General features: G+C 41.7%; 1 protein-coding gene across 4 annotated transcripts in view; it reads left to right on the top strand.

Annotated features, from left to right (window-relative positions):
• The window catches only part of AGXT2 (alanine--glyoxylate aminotransferase 2), a 45,072-nt gene that overhangs the window by 14,623 nt on the left and 17,731 nt on the right, over nucleotides 1–12,718 (top strand). For all 4 annotated transcript variants that reach the window (XM_067730057.1, XM_067730055.1, XM_067730054.1 and 1 more), the window contains exons 4-9: nucleotides 1,468–1,591; nucleotides 3,094–3,188; nucleotides 3,816–3,909; nucleotides 4,597–4,690; nucleotides 8,836–8,936; nucleotides 9,507–9,599. In XM_067730057.1, coding sequence (XP_067586158.1) covers nucleotides 1,468–1,591; nucleotides 3,094–3,188; nucleotides 3,816–3,909; nucleotides 4,597–4,690; nucleotides 8,836–8,936; nucleotides 9,507–9,599 — 601 coding nt within the window. The remainder of the gene's footprint in view (nucleotides 1–1,467; nucleotides 1,592–3,093; nucleotides 3,189–3,815; nucleotides 3,910–4,596; nucleotides 4,691–8,835; nucleotides 8,937–9,506; nucleotides 9,600–12,718) is intronic.

Below are 12,718 nucleotides of genomic sequence, written 5' to 3'. Positions count from 1 at the left end.
ACCCACCTCCTAGAGAAATGGAAATAAAAACAAAAATAAACAAATGGGACCTAATGAAACTTCAAAACTTTTGCACAGCAAGGGAAACCATAAACAAGACCAAAAGACAACCCTCAGAATGGGAGAAAATATTTGCAAATGAAGCAACTGACAAAGGATTAATCTCCAAAATATATAAGCAGCTCATGGGGCTCAGTATCAAAAATACAAACAACTGAATCCAAAAATGGGCAGAAGACCTAAATAGACATTTCTCCAAAGAAGATATACAGACTGCCAACAAACACATGAAAGAATGCTCAACATCACTAATCATTAGAGAAATGCAGATTAAAACTACAATGAGATATCATCTCACACCAGTCAGAATGGCCATCATCAAAATATCTAGAAACAATAAATGCTGGAGAGGGTGTGGAGCAAAGGGAACCCTCTTACACTGTTGGTGGGAATGTAAATTGATACAGCCACTGTGGAGAACAGTATGGAGGTTCCTTAAAAAACTACAAATAGAACTACCATATGACCCAGCAATCCCACTACTGGGCATATACCCTGAGAAAACCATAATTCAAAAAGAGTCATGTACCAAAATGTTCACTGCAGCTCTATTTACAATAGCCTAGAGATGGAAACAACCTAAGTGTCCATCATCGGATGAATGGATAAAGAAGATGTGGCACATATATACAATGGAATATTACTCAGCCATAAAAAGAAACGAAATTGAGCTATTGTAATGAGGTGGATAGACCTAGAGTCTGTCATACAGAGTGAAGTAAGTCAGAAAGAGAGAGACAAATACCGTATGCTAACACATATACATGGAATTTAAGAAAAAAAAATGTCATGAAGAACCTAGGGGTAAAACAGGAATAAAGACACACACTAGAGAATGGACTTGAGGATATGGGGAGGGGGGAAGCGTAAATTGTGACAAAGCGAGAGAGAGGCATGGACATATATACAATACCAAACGTAAGACAGATAGCTAGTGGGAAGCAGCCGCATAGCACAGGGAGTTCAGCTCGGTGCTTTGTGACCACCTGGAGGGGTGGGATAGGGAGGGTGGGAGGGAGGGAGACGCAAGCGGGAAGAGATATGGGAACATACGTATATATATAACTGATTCATTTTGTTGTGAAGCAGAAACTAACACACCATTGTAAAGCAATTATACTCCAATAAAGATGTTAAAAAAAATAAATAAAAATAAAATAAAATCCCCAGCGCATAAGTCTCCTTTTGAACACTCCTCTTGGTGAGGAATTCATTACATTTTGAGGCAACATATCGCATTGCCAGATACCTCTGGTGGTTAGAGAAACTCTTTCTTGTGTGGGGATGAAATCAGCCTCTTGAAACTCTTTGAGAAATAGCCGTGGGTTTGAGTTCAATGGCCTGTGTTGTGTTGGGAGGGACATGCCCGCTGGCACTGTGGGTAACTCTGCTCTTCTGTTTATCCAGGAAAGTAAACGCAGTGGCACAAAAGCAGCTTGGCCGCCTGTGGCACACAAGTGCCGTCTTCTTCCACCCTCCGATCCACGAATATGCAGAGAAGCTTTCAGCGCTTCTTCCTGAACCTCTGAAGGTCTGATGCTTCCAGTTCAAAGGGATAGGAGTCTCATGATCTCAGGGAAGCTGGCTTAGGAAATGAGAGTATGGGTGGGAATCAGGTCTGTTCTTTGAACGTCCAAAATGAGTGCGCTAGTGGCCATATCGGAAAGCACTCTAGGAGAAGAAAGGAATTGATGAATTACTGGTGAAACCAGCCGATGTTCACTTCATCAGTTCCAAACATCTGCCTCTCCTTGGTCACTCTCCTCACCACCACATCTTTGCAGAAATTACTTAGCGGGAGCCCCAGGCTTCCTGACACTCTCCTCTGTGTTCCTCAGGAAGTTTTCATCTCTTTGCTCCACAGCCCCTCTGCAAAGTCATTGGAATTTCTTCTTTTTTTTTTAAACTTTTTATTTTATACTGGAGTAGAGTTGCGTAACTATGTTGTGTTAGTTTCAGGCGTCCAGCAAAGTGATTCAGTTATACATAACCATGTATCTATTCTTTTTCAAATTCTTTTTCCATTTAGGTTGTTACATAATATTGAGCAGAGTTCCCTGTGCTACACAGTAGGTCCTTGTTGGTTAACCATTCTTCTTTAACAAAAAGTGGAGCCATTTTTTTAGAAAATTAATATACCATTAAGTTCATTTGGTCTGAGATGCACTTTGATATTTTTGCTAAATGAGATGTTTTTCTGCGTCTGAAATATTGAATTTTTTAACGATTAATGATTAATTAATCATTGAATCATTGAATTAATGATTGAATTGAGATGTTAAAATGTTGGCCAAGGTTTTCATTTCAGGATTCAATGAGTTAATACATATTTAGAACAGTGCGCCGTACCTGGTGTTAGCTATCATGATCATCTTCCTGTATTATTTAGGTACCATATTTACTATGTTATCTACAAGAGATGGAGGACGTTGCAAGTGCTGCAACCTCAGTTCAGGGCAGACACACTCATGGATGAGTAGAGACGAGGAAGCCTGCAAGGGCACAGCCCTGGCCTCCCAGTCCCCGAGCCTGGAGGATCCAGTACCCTTCAGTTCTCCCCTTTCTTTCAACCAGGATGAGCTGCACTTTTTTGTTTGTTGCTCGTTTGTTTTAACATTCACAAACACCGAACAGGCTCCTCTGGGAGCCTGCCTTGTCTCAAGCCTTCAGAATCAGGTGGGGCAGTCCAGGTTCAAGAACCAAGAGACCTGGTCCTCAGAGCCCCTCAGCCACTAACCACTGTATGTCTCAGCAAGTCTCTCCATCTTAGCACTTTGCAGAGAATCAGGTAAAACCAATGAAAATCTGGAATATTTCACAACTCCGACAATCCCTTAGTCATTTTTGTATCTCTAGTGCTTAGCAGCTGCTAAGTGAATAGCTGTAGAATTAATATAGTAATTCAATGACGGGACTGCTGGTACGAAGGGAACTCTCCTTAATAATCAGAGGCTGGGATACACTGTTTTTAACAATATCGAATGAATTGGGTAATCATGTGTCTCATGACCATGTGTCTTTTTTTTTCTCCAGGTCATTTTCCTGATGAACAGTGGCTCAGAAGCCAATGACCTAGCCATGCTGATGGCCAGAGCACACTCAAATAACACAGATATCATTTCTTTCAGGTAACCACACCTTGGAACATTCAACTTTAACATTGACTCACCCCAATATTACATGTTTATCTTTAAAATATAGCCTAAAGCAGGAGAGGGGCTTTCCTGGGGTGTTTTTCTAATTTTAGATTTTAGGGTAGGGTCAGTCAAATGAATTTTATGTCTGGATAACACCATCCAAATTGGCCTGATCCAAGGTAGGGGTCCCTGACCGAGGTAACCAAGAGTTTGGAGTTCCAGTTTTGTCATAGATTCTCCTCTGGAATTAAAAAGAAGGTGACATGATAGCTTTTTCACTTTAAAGATGTGGTACAGAAACTAACACACAACGTTTTTCATGAACTATGCTCCAATATAAGAGAAAAATTAAAGATTAAAATTTTAAAAAATAAAAGTTAAAAAAAGGTATGGCATTGACTATGACCTATGCCAAATAGTGAACGATTGGTCTGCACCCCCAGAAGCTCATGACTTTTCCCTATGACACTGGGCCCACTTTCATCTCTGCTTATGGTAAGGAGCCATAGCCTGAATAGCCTACATGGACTTCCTTTTTTGTCCTACCCAGTGTTCCACAGGCCAGTGATCATAGAAAAGTAAACTTAACCCAGTCCTCCCACTGTTTTCTGTCTGCAGAGGAGCCTACCATGGATGCAGTCCTTACACACTTGGCTTGACAAATGTAGGGTTCTACAAAATGGAACTCCCCAGTGGGATGGGCTGCCAATCCGTAAGTTTTGAGATTTTTGTCATATTTCTCTAAAAACTCCTGGGTGTGTGGAATCATTTATCAGATTTTCCAGGCATTAGGACTAGAAACTCATACAAATTAGCTTATATTACATAACTATAATGAATCAGGGGTTCAATTTGACTTAATCGAATTAAAGACCATTTAAGGGAAATGTTTCTTAGGAAGACCTTCAGAGTGTGAGTAATAATTAATGACAGAGATTTTTTTAGTTTTCTTTTGCTTTTAAATAAAATCAAGTCAACTGCAAATAAATGCACTGAAATAACTTCCCAGAGCCTTGAATGCATAAAATTTCCATAGAGTCATCCCTGTACTCACCTTCTGTTCTCACTCACTGTTTCCACATTTTCAGCATCAGAATCAGATACCTAATTATTCTTATTCTTTCAGATGCCCTTACCGACCAAACTCTTGAGCAAATTGTTTCCAGGCTGACATTGAAATCAGTTTGCTTTGTAGAGTGCCCTCATAATTGATTGCCAAGAAAAAAAATTATCTCTTCAAAGCAGAATATTAGGTTTTTGTTCTAAGTGGGAGAAGAGTAAAGGAGGAATCTTAGTATCAAATTAAGAAGGCCTCTTGCCTTAACTGGCACCATAGGTTGCCCCAAATTGGCTGTCTTGTGTTCACGTCTTGCTAAACTCCCTCTTTTGTCATTTGCAGACGATGTGCCCGGATGTTTTCCGTGGCCCTTGGGGAGGAAGCCACTGCCGAGATTCTCCAGTGCAAACAATTAGGAAATGCAGCTGTGCACCAGGTCCAGCTGGGCAGGGAGGGAGGCACATGGTGGAAGGTCAGGAGGGGTAAGGAATGTGGAAAGAGGCAGAACCATTCCTGGGTGAACAGATTCAAAAAAGTGGGAAAGGGAAAGCCAAGGCAAATCCAACTAGAAAATCACCCCTCACTGAACTAACACCTCTTATGCCAATGACCACTATACCATCAGAGCATCCATCTCCTGTTAGGAAACTCATCTCAGCATCTCATGCTGTCAGAGCTAAGCCAAAAACAGACTGTCACCTGCTGCTTCACTAAAGGCGCTCTCTTAGCTCTCCCAGCAATAGCTTTGCTACCAATTTTAAAAGAAAACAAGGGTTTTTTTGAGGGATTTTTTGCCAATTCCCAATGGGAGAAGGGGAAAGGGGAAAGAACACTTAGAAATCTCAAAACTCCAATGAGGAAGTTCCCCAGGGACTCAGAGTACCAGCCAAAATGAGAACCTTTGTCAAAACAGAAGACCAGGGCTTCCCTGGTGGCGCAGTGGTTGAGAGTCCGCCTGCCGATGCAGGAGACACGGGTTCGTGCCCTGGTCCGGGAAGATCCCACATGCCGCCGAGCGGCTGGGCCCGTGAGCCATGGCTGCTGAGCCTGCACGTCCGGAGCCTGTGCTCTGCAACGGGAGAGGCCACAACAGTGAGAGGCCTGCGTACCGCAAAAAAAAAAAAAAAAAAAAAAACAGAAGACCATTCCTGAAGGCTGCTGACATCTCTTCAAAAGTTGTAAAGGCGTCAGCATCTGTTCTTTGCTCATCAGCAAGGTCCACCTCGCACTTGTCATCCCAGTGCAGGACCCTTTGGACAGCTGCCCCTAAGCAGTGCTGAAGGAAATCACTAAACGCTCCAACTGAGAGATCTTTAATGGAACAGGGTGTCACTGGGCTGAGAGGAAGAATGCAAATGGAAGCCTTAAAAATCAGCTTCGAAAGGAAGAAAATTCACAGTCATCTTAAAATTCAGATGGGATAATGGCAATACGGACGTAGGAGGATGAAAGAATGAGCTTTAGAACAAGATGTTATAGTCACAGAACTTAAAACCATAGGGAAGTTTAAAGCTATCTTTCACAGTCTCCATTTTAAAGATGGAGAAACACGTCCACACCTAGGAGGCCGAGAGCTAGGACTTGACTCCAATTCTTCTGCCCTCAAAGCCAGTACTCCCCAGCCATGACCACCCTTGTTCACACCCATATGCCAGCAGGAGGAACCCAGGCTTAAAAATAATTCCTGCTCTGCTGGCCAGGATTGAAGAGACACATAAGTCAGGAGCCCTGGGTTGGACTTTTAGCCCTACCGTGGCTCAGCTACAAGCAAAGTTCCATCTTTTGCCTCCGTTTCTCATCTATGAAATGGAGACGGCAATACCTGCTCCCATGGCCCCTCATCCCAGGCCTTCAAGAGACCAAGGAAGAGAGCTTTTGTAGAGGCAGGCAGACAGTAGTGATGCCAAGTACAGTCATGACTGTATCTCATATCCACGTGGCACCAACAACTAAGATCAGTTGGATGAACCTCACAGACGTCAAAAGCACCAGCGCAGAGCTTCAGCGGCAGAAGCCCTCAAGACATGGTCACTTCCTTCCTTCCCAGCTCTGTGTCCCTCCCTCTCTGAGGCCTTCTCTCCCTCAGGCCAACTGGAATATACCAGAGCCCCAGGGTCATCTCTCTAGTGGCCTCTAGAGGTTAAATGATAGTGACAGGCAGACATTTCTGCTTCTCGGAACTGTGATCTTTGGCACGTCTGAAGTCAGCTGTTTTCTTAACGCATATCTTCAAGAGACAAGACTGATATCATATCTTTATACAAAAAGGGACTTCAGGGGCTTCCCTGGTGGCGCAGTGGTTGAGAGTCCGCCTGCCGGTGCAGGGGACACGGGTTCGTGCCCCGGTCCGGGAAGATCCCACATGCTGCGGAGCGGCTGGGCCCGTGAGCCATGGCCACTGAGCCTGCACGTCCGGAGCCTGTGCTCCGCAACGGGAGAGGCCACAACAGTGAGAGGCCCACGTATCGCAAAAAAAAAGGGACTTCAGCCTCCTCTGATGCTGTTAGGGCCTGAGAAGAGTTTGGTATTTGCTGTAAAAAGGCATATTCATGTATGTTTATAAATGCATCCCAAAGTGTGAATTATTCTGAGTATAGAAGGTTCCAGTTCTCCATTCCTCTTAGAGTTCGTTCAGTGGGCACATCCAGGTGCCAGTCTTGGTTGGGGGCTTTTCTTTCACCTCAAAAGTATGTCATCACCCATTTTTGAGCCTAATATAGATATTTGTGGTAGATTTCATTCCCTTCCTCCACCTCCTCCTCAGGATTTTTTCTTTTCCACTGGTCATTCCAGTCCCTGAATTTCAGATGTAACTTGTGATGAAAAGCACCTCTCAACCCACTACCCCAAAATGTTCCAAACCTAGTACTGATCATGTCATTTCTCTTTCTCCTTTTGCAAGACAAGTTTCCTTTTTCTTAAAAAAAATGTTCTTTCTTGGCGTCTCACTCTGCTTAACTCTCTCTTTACCACCAGCTAAAATGAAAACTCTTCCCTCTCTACTCCGTTGCCTGGATAGCATACAGGAGAGCATCCTCTCTCCACTCGCTTGATGTTGTCATGGTGACACTACTGCACCAAGTCTCTCTCCAGAGGCGACCTGACCTGAAGCCACAGCAACGAGCCAATGAAGTAAATGCGAAATGAAGGAAAAAGCCAATGACAGTTGATGACCTCTCATCACTGAATTTATGGGCAGTGGGGGGGAAAATTATGAAAGATCTAGCGCAGGTTCAAGCAAAACCTTCTCCATGGTTTGGTTTTGTCCAAATTTAAGCCATTAGGGTTGATTTTGCTCCACCCTTTCATTTCTCTAGTTACAAATGATCTTACTAAATTCCCAAATTATATCCTTTGAACATATATCTAATTCACCCTTTAGGGCCATCCTAGGTTGTTTTCTCTTCCTTTCCTAATAATAATAGGAAATTTCAACCTCTAGGGGCACAGATTTATTTGTCTACTATATCCTACCCATCATGCAACATAAGTGATGCTAAAAAATGTACTTCCTGGGTTTGCTATTCATGTCATTACTTCCTTCTTCAAACCCCCAACCCTCAACTCCAGCTAACTAAAGATCAGGTAACTCTGTCAAGCAAGCTTTCCCAAACATCGCATGTAGCCTCAAAGTATGTTTGGGGCCAGGTCATGTTTTCCCCACTTTTAATGAAGAGCTGAAGTATTCAATATAAAATATATTTATGGTTCACTTTTGAAGACCATAACTGAAGGTTTCCATTCCTTATCTCTAGCCTTCAGTAGACAGGATCGCAGCCATGCCTCTAAGCATCATGATGGTAGATGGTGACTTGCCTCCCAGACTGCTTTCAGCAGAAACCCCCCATCACACCCAGCTCTCTCTCTGCATCTCTTCTGCTATCCGTGGATGTGGGTTTAGATTCAGAGACTATGTGATGCTGTTTAGAACCAAATTACAGGTGTGGATAAAAATTCTGAAGGTTCAGTCATACATGGATGTACTTGATCTTGGACCTTTGGTATTCCAGAGGAGAAAGCTTCCTCTGCCTTGCTATAATGGATGAAAGTTATCTGACTGTAGTACATTCCTGTTTAGACTGAATTCTGATTGCTATATAAACATATTTATTAACGATAAAGACTGAGATACTTTGTTGCTTTAAAATTGCACATCAGATTAAGTAACAATGAAAGGTAAACATGGTTATTTCCAAATAGATTAAATCCACACAGCAATTACATTTGAATTAAATCTACACTGTTGAGAGGATCAGTATCCTTAGATAAAACAGCTATCAATACCAGACTCAATGATGCTTTGGAGCGTTGCTTCTCCAGGTGGAAACAACTGAAGTGGTTTGCTTATGCTTTTGTGGCTATGCTAGTCTAGCTGCTTGAAACAAAGTATGAGTCATTCTGACAGAATGTTCAGAACATTCAGAAACCTATATCCTCATATCCTGGTTTACTGTATCTTGAGGGACTCTATTCAATTTACTGTCCTGTTTTCTTTTTTCCTGTTTCCCCCCCATTCTTCTGGATGCCATTCTCACATCTTCAAATGCTGTGTTTTCTGTTGTTGTTGTTTGTTTGTTGCAGACTGCTGCCAAGCTAAAGACCAGTATATTGAACAATTCAAAGATACTCTGAACACTTCTGTGGCCAAATCAATTGCTGGATTTTTTGCAGAGCCGATTCAAGTGAGTGTATTAACCAAACATTAATTGAGCTCAGTTCTAAATTATCAGATTTTTAACTCATACATTCTAGAGAATTCCAAATTATTTAAGTGACCACTGCTATGTCCCTCTCCAAACTTCATTCATTCCATTGGTCCCCTTAAAAAAAAAGATGAGGGGGCGCTGGTTTTCAGTTGACCTTTGAAAAAACCATCTCCTGCACTCCCAGACTGAACAGAGAGATAGATGAAACTATTGAATCCCTAAATCTGTAAAAATAGACAACCCCAGCAATTTTTAGTTCTTTATCACCCACACTGTCAGGGGGAGCCTTTCTATAATCTTACTAAATCCCCTAATCTACTTTTCCTCTACTCTCAGGAAAGAATATGTTTGCATCCTTTTTCAGCAGGCATGGCATAAGAGTAATGGCCCCTCTTTTCACCCATAGTTGAAATAGTTCTAGAGACTGTTTTAAAAATTGCTAGTATCACTAACGCTAATGTTGATCATAATCCATCTTCAATTCTCTTTTAATACTTTCAAGGGCTGTGCTGTTACTCTAAGTCTTCTTGGTTTGGTCTTTTGCAGGGGGTGAATGGCGTTGTCCAGTACCCAAAGGGGTTTCTAAAGGAAGCCTTCGAGCTGGTTCGTGAGTGGGGAGGCGTGTGCATCGCAGATGAAGTGAGTGGTCATGGAATAGGTGCGATTCAGTGCAGCCGGGACAGGAAAAGCACAAGGAGAAACTTCTTTAAACCCTCCTCTGTGGTCCAGGCAGAAAGCAACCACTCTGGGGATTCCAAGACTTGGGTATAAGTTAATGAAGCTTTGGCTAGTTGACTGGTTAGTTCGTTATTGGATTAGTTTGTCCATTTAATCAAGTACAACAGAACTTAAACATCCAAATTGAAGTCTATCAAATAAATTGTTAACAGGCATAGGTGATGCTGCCATTCCTCAACATACTTTTAAAATTCCTTTTGGGGAGTGCATGTCAGGAGCAGCTTAACCTTAGTTTAATCTCATAACCAAGTTTTCATCTTAATTTTTGTCAAAATAATATTAACCAGTCTGGAAGCATTCATCTTACCTTAATAACAAAATTTGTTTGGAAATCATACTTAAAAAGAAAAGGTCCCACCTCTAAGTTAGAAGAGGGCCACCATCATAGATATTCAAAGAGTAGTTCCAGGGACTTCCCTGGTGGTCCAGTAGTTGGGACTCCACGCTTCCACTGCAGGGTCATGGGTTCAATCCCTGGTCTGGGAAATAAAATCCCACATGCCGTGCTGCATGGCCAAAAAAATTTAAAAAAAATTTTAAGTAGTTCCAAAAAGTAAATTCTAAAATAGTTATGGCAACATTGTTGGAATAATCATACAGTATCTCTAAGGGGACACTTTAAGGGAATAAAATCCATGGGCTCTGTGAGCTGTAGCCTGTGTCTTTCCTAAAGGGATTAATTTACATTATAATCACACCCCTTATTGGAGTGTATCTGGTCTTCTGCCTCCTGAGAATAGCAATGGAGATCAAAAGACCAGAGGGTAGTCGCCACAGCCTCCAAAGTGCTCCTGAATCATTTCTGGGTCCTGATTTTAACAAGTGGTTAGACCACAAAAAACAGGTGGAGAACTTGAATGATTCATACCTGTTTCAGTCCTGTCATCTTTGCCTAAACAGTTTTCTTCAACTAAAACATCCCCTATAGGGGACAATGGGCTGCCCCCTCAGCAGAATTCTTTTGCAGTTTCCTCCTGTGCAGCCAGGTCTCTGTGATCCCCAGATGAACTGGATGACCCCCGGGCATTGCACAGAGAAGCGTGGGCCAGCTCCTCCTGTTGTGTCCATCCTCCCTTTCCCATCCTGCCCGTACAAGTTTAGGGGAAGTGAACCAAAGTCCTGAAGAAAGTTAATCTGCTATTAAAAGAAGAAAAGTCTATTCAGTCAGTTTATAATTAGCTACACTGGTGAAGAGAATAAGCTTTAACCTTTGGAATCAGCCACAGTGAAGCTGCCACCATTGGATTAATTAGCGGGAAGGTAGATTGAATTCAAAGAAACTAATGGATTTCAGAATTTCCTACGGTATATGTTTTTATCATTTTCAACAACCTAATTGGAAACTAACACAGGGTGACCTTCAGAAGGACTGTCCTAATGAGTAGGTAAAGATAATAGCTAGAAATTTCTGAGCACTTACTAAGTGTCAGGCACTGTTCATAATGCTTTGTATGTAACAACTAAGTTAATATTCATCATGGTTCTGTAAGGAGTGTCCAGTTGTAATTATGCCCATTTTACAGATGAGTGAATTGAAGTCCAACATGGTTAATTTGCCTGTTGAGATCATGCAGTTAGTAGGGACAGAGCCAGAATTCAAACCACACTAAGCCAAGACCACACTAACCACTGGGTAAACCTGACTCTCAAGCATGACAGAAGAGTAGATAGACTCATCCACCAAAGGACAGACAGCAGAAGCAAGAAGAATTACAATCTTGCAGCCTGTGGAACAAAAACCACATTCATAGAACGATAGACAAGATGAAAAGGCAGAGAGCTATGCACCAGATGAAGGAACAAGATAAAACCCCAGAAAAACAATTAAATGAAGTGGAGATAGGCAACCTTCCAGAAAAAGAATTCAGAATAATGATAGTGAAGATGATCCAGGACCTCGGAAAAAGAATAGAGGCAAAGATCGAGAAGATGCAAGAAATGTCTTTAAAAGACCTAGAAGAATTAACGAACAAACAAACAGAGATGAACAATACAATAACTGAAATGAAAACTACACTAGAAGGAATCAATAGCAGAATAACTGAGGCAGAAGAAGGGATAAGTGACCTGGAAGACAGAATGGTGGAATTCACTGCTGCAGAACGGAATAAAGAAAAAAGAATGAAAAGAAATGATGACAGCCTAAGAGACCTCTGGGACAACATTAAATGCAACAACATTTGCATTATAGGTGTCCCAGAAGGAGAAGAGAGAGAGAAAGGACCCAAGAAAAATATTTGAAGAGATTACAGTCAAAAACTTCCCTAACATGGGAAAGGAAACAGCCACCCAAGTCCAGGAAGCGCAGTGAGTCCCATACAGAATGAACCCAAGGAGAAACAAACCAAGACACATAGTAATCAAATTGGCAAAAATTAAAGACAAAGAAAAATTATTGAAAGCAGCAAGGGAAAAATGACAAATAATATACAACGGAACTCCCATAAGGTTAACAGCTGATTTCTCAGCAGAAACTCTACAAGCCAGAAGGGAGTGGCATGATATACTTAAAGTGATGAAAGGAAAGAACCTACAACCAAGATTACTCTACCTGACAAGGATCTCATTCAGATTCAATGGAGAAATCAAAAGCTTTACAGACAAACAAAAGCTAAGAGAATTCAGCACCACCAAACCAGCTCTACAACAAATGCTAAAGGAACTTCTCTAAGTGGGAAACACAAGAGAAGAAAAGGACCTACAAAAACAAACCCAAAACAATTAAGAAAATGGTCATAGGAACATACATATCGATAATTACCTTAAACGTGAATGGATTAAACGCTCCAACCAAAAGACACAGGCTTGCTGAATGGATACAAAAACAAGACCCATATATACGCTGTCTACAAGAGACCCACTTCAGACCTAGGAACACATACAGACTGAAAGTGAGGGGATGGAAAAAGATATTCCATGCAAATGGAAATCAAAAGAAAGCTGGAATAGCAATACTCATATCAGATAAAATAGATTTTAAAATAAACAATGTTCCAAGAGACAAGGAAAGACACTACATA

Source organism: Pseudorca crassidens, chromosome 3, assembly GCF_039906515.1.
Source record: "Pseudorca crassidens isolate mPseCra1 chromosome 3, mPseCra1.hap1, whole genome shotgun sequence".
In the NCBI taxonomy this organism is placed as follows: Eukaryota; Metazoa; Chordata; class Mammalia; order Artiodactyla; family Delphinidae; genus Pseudorca; species Pseudorca crassidens.
Note: the sequence above shows the minus strand (reverse complement) of the source record. Positions and strands in the feature narration are given on the sequence as shown.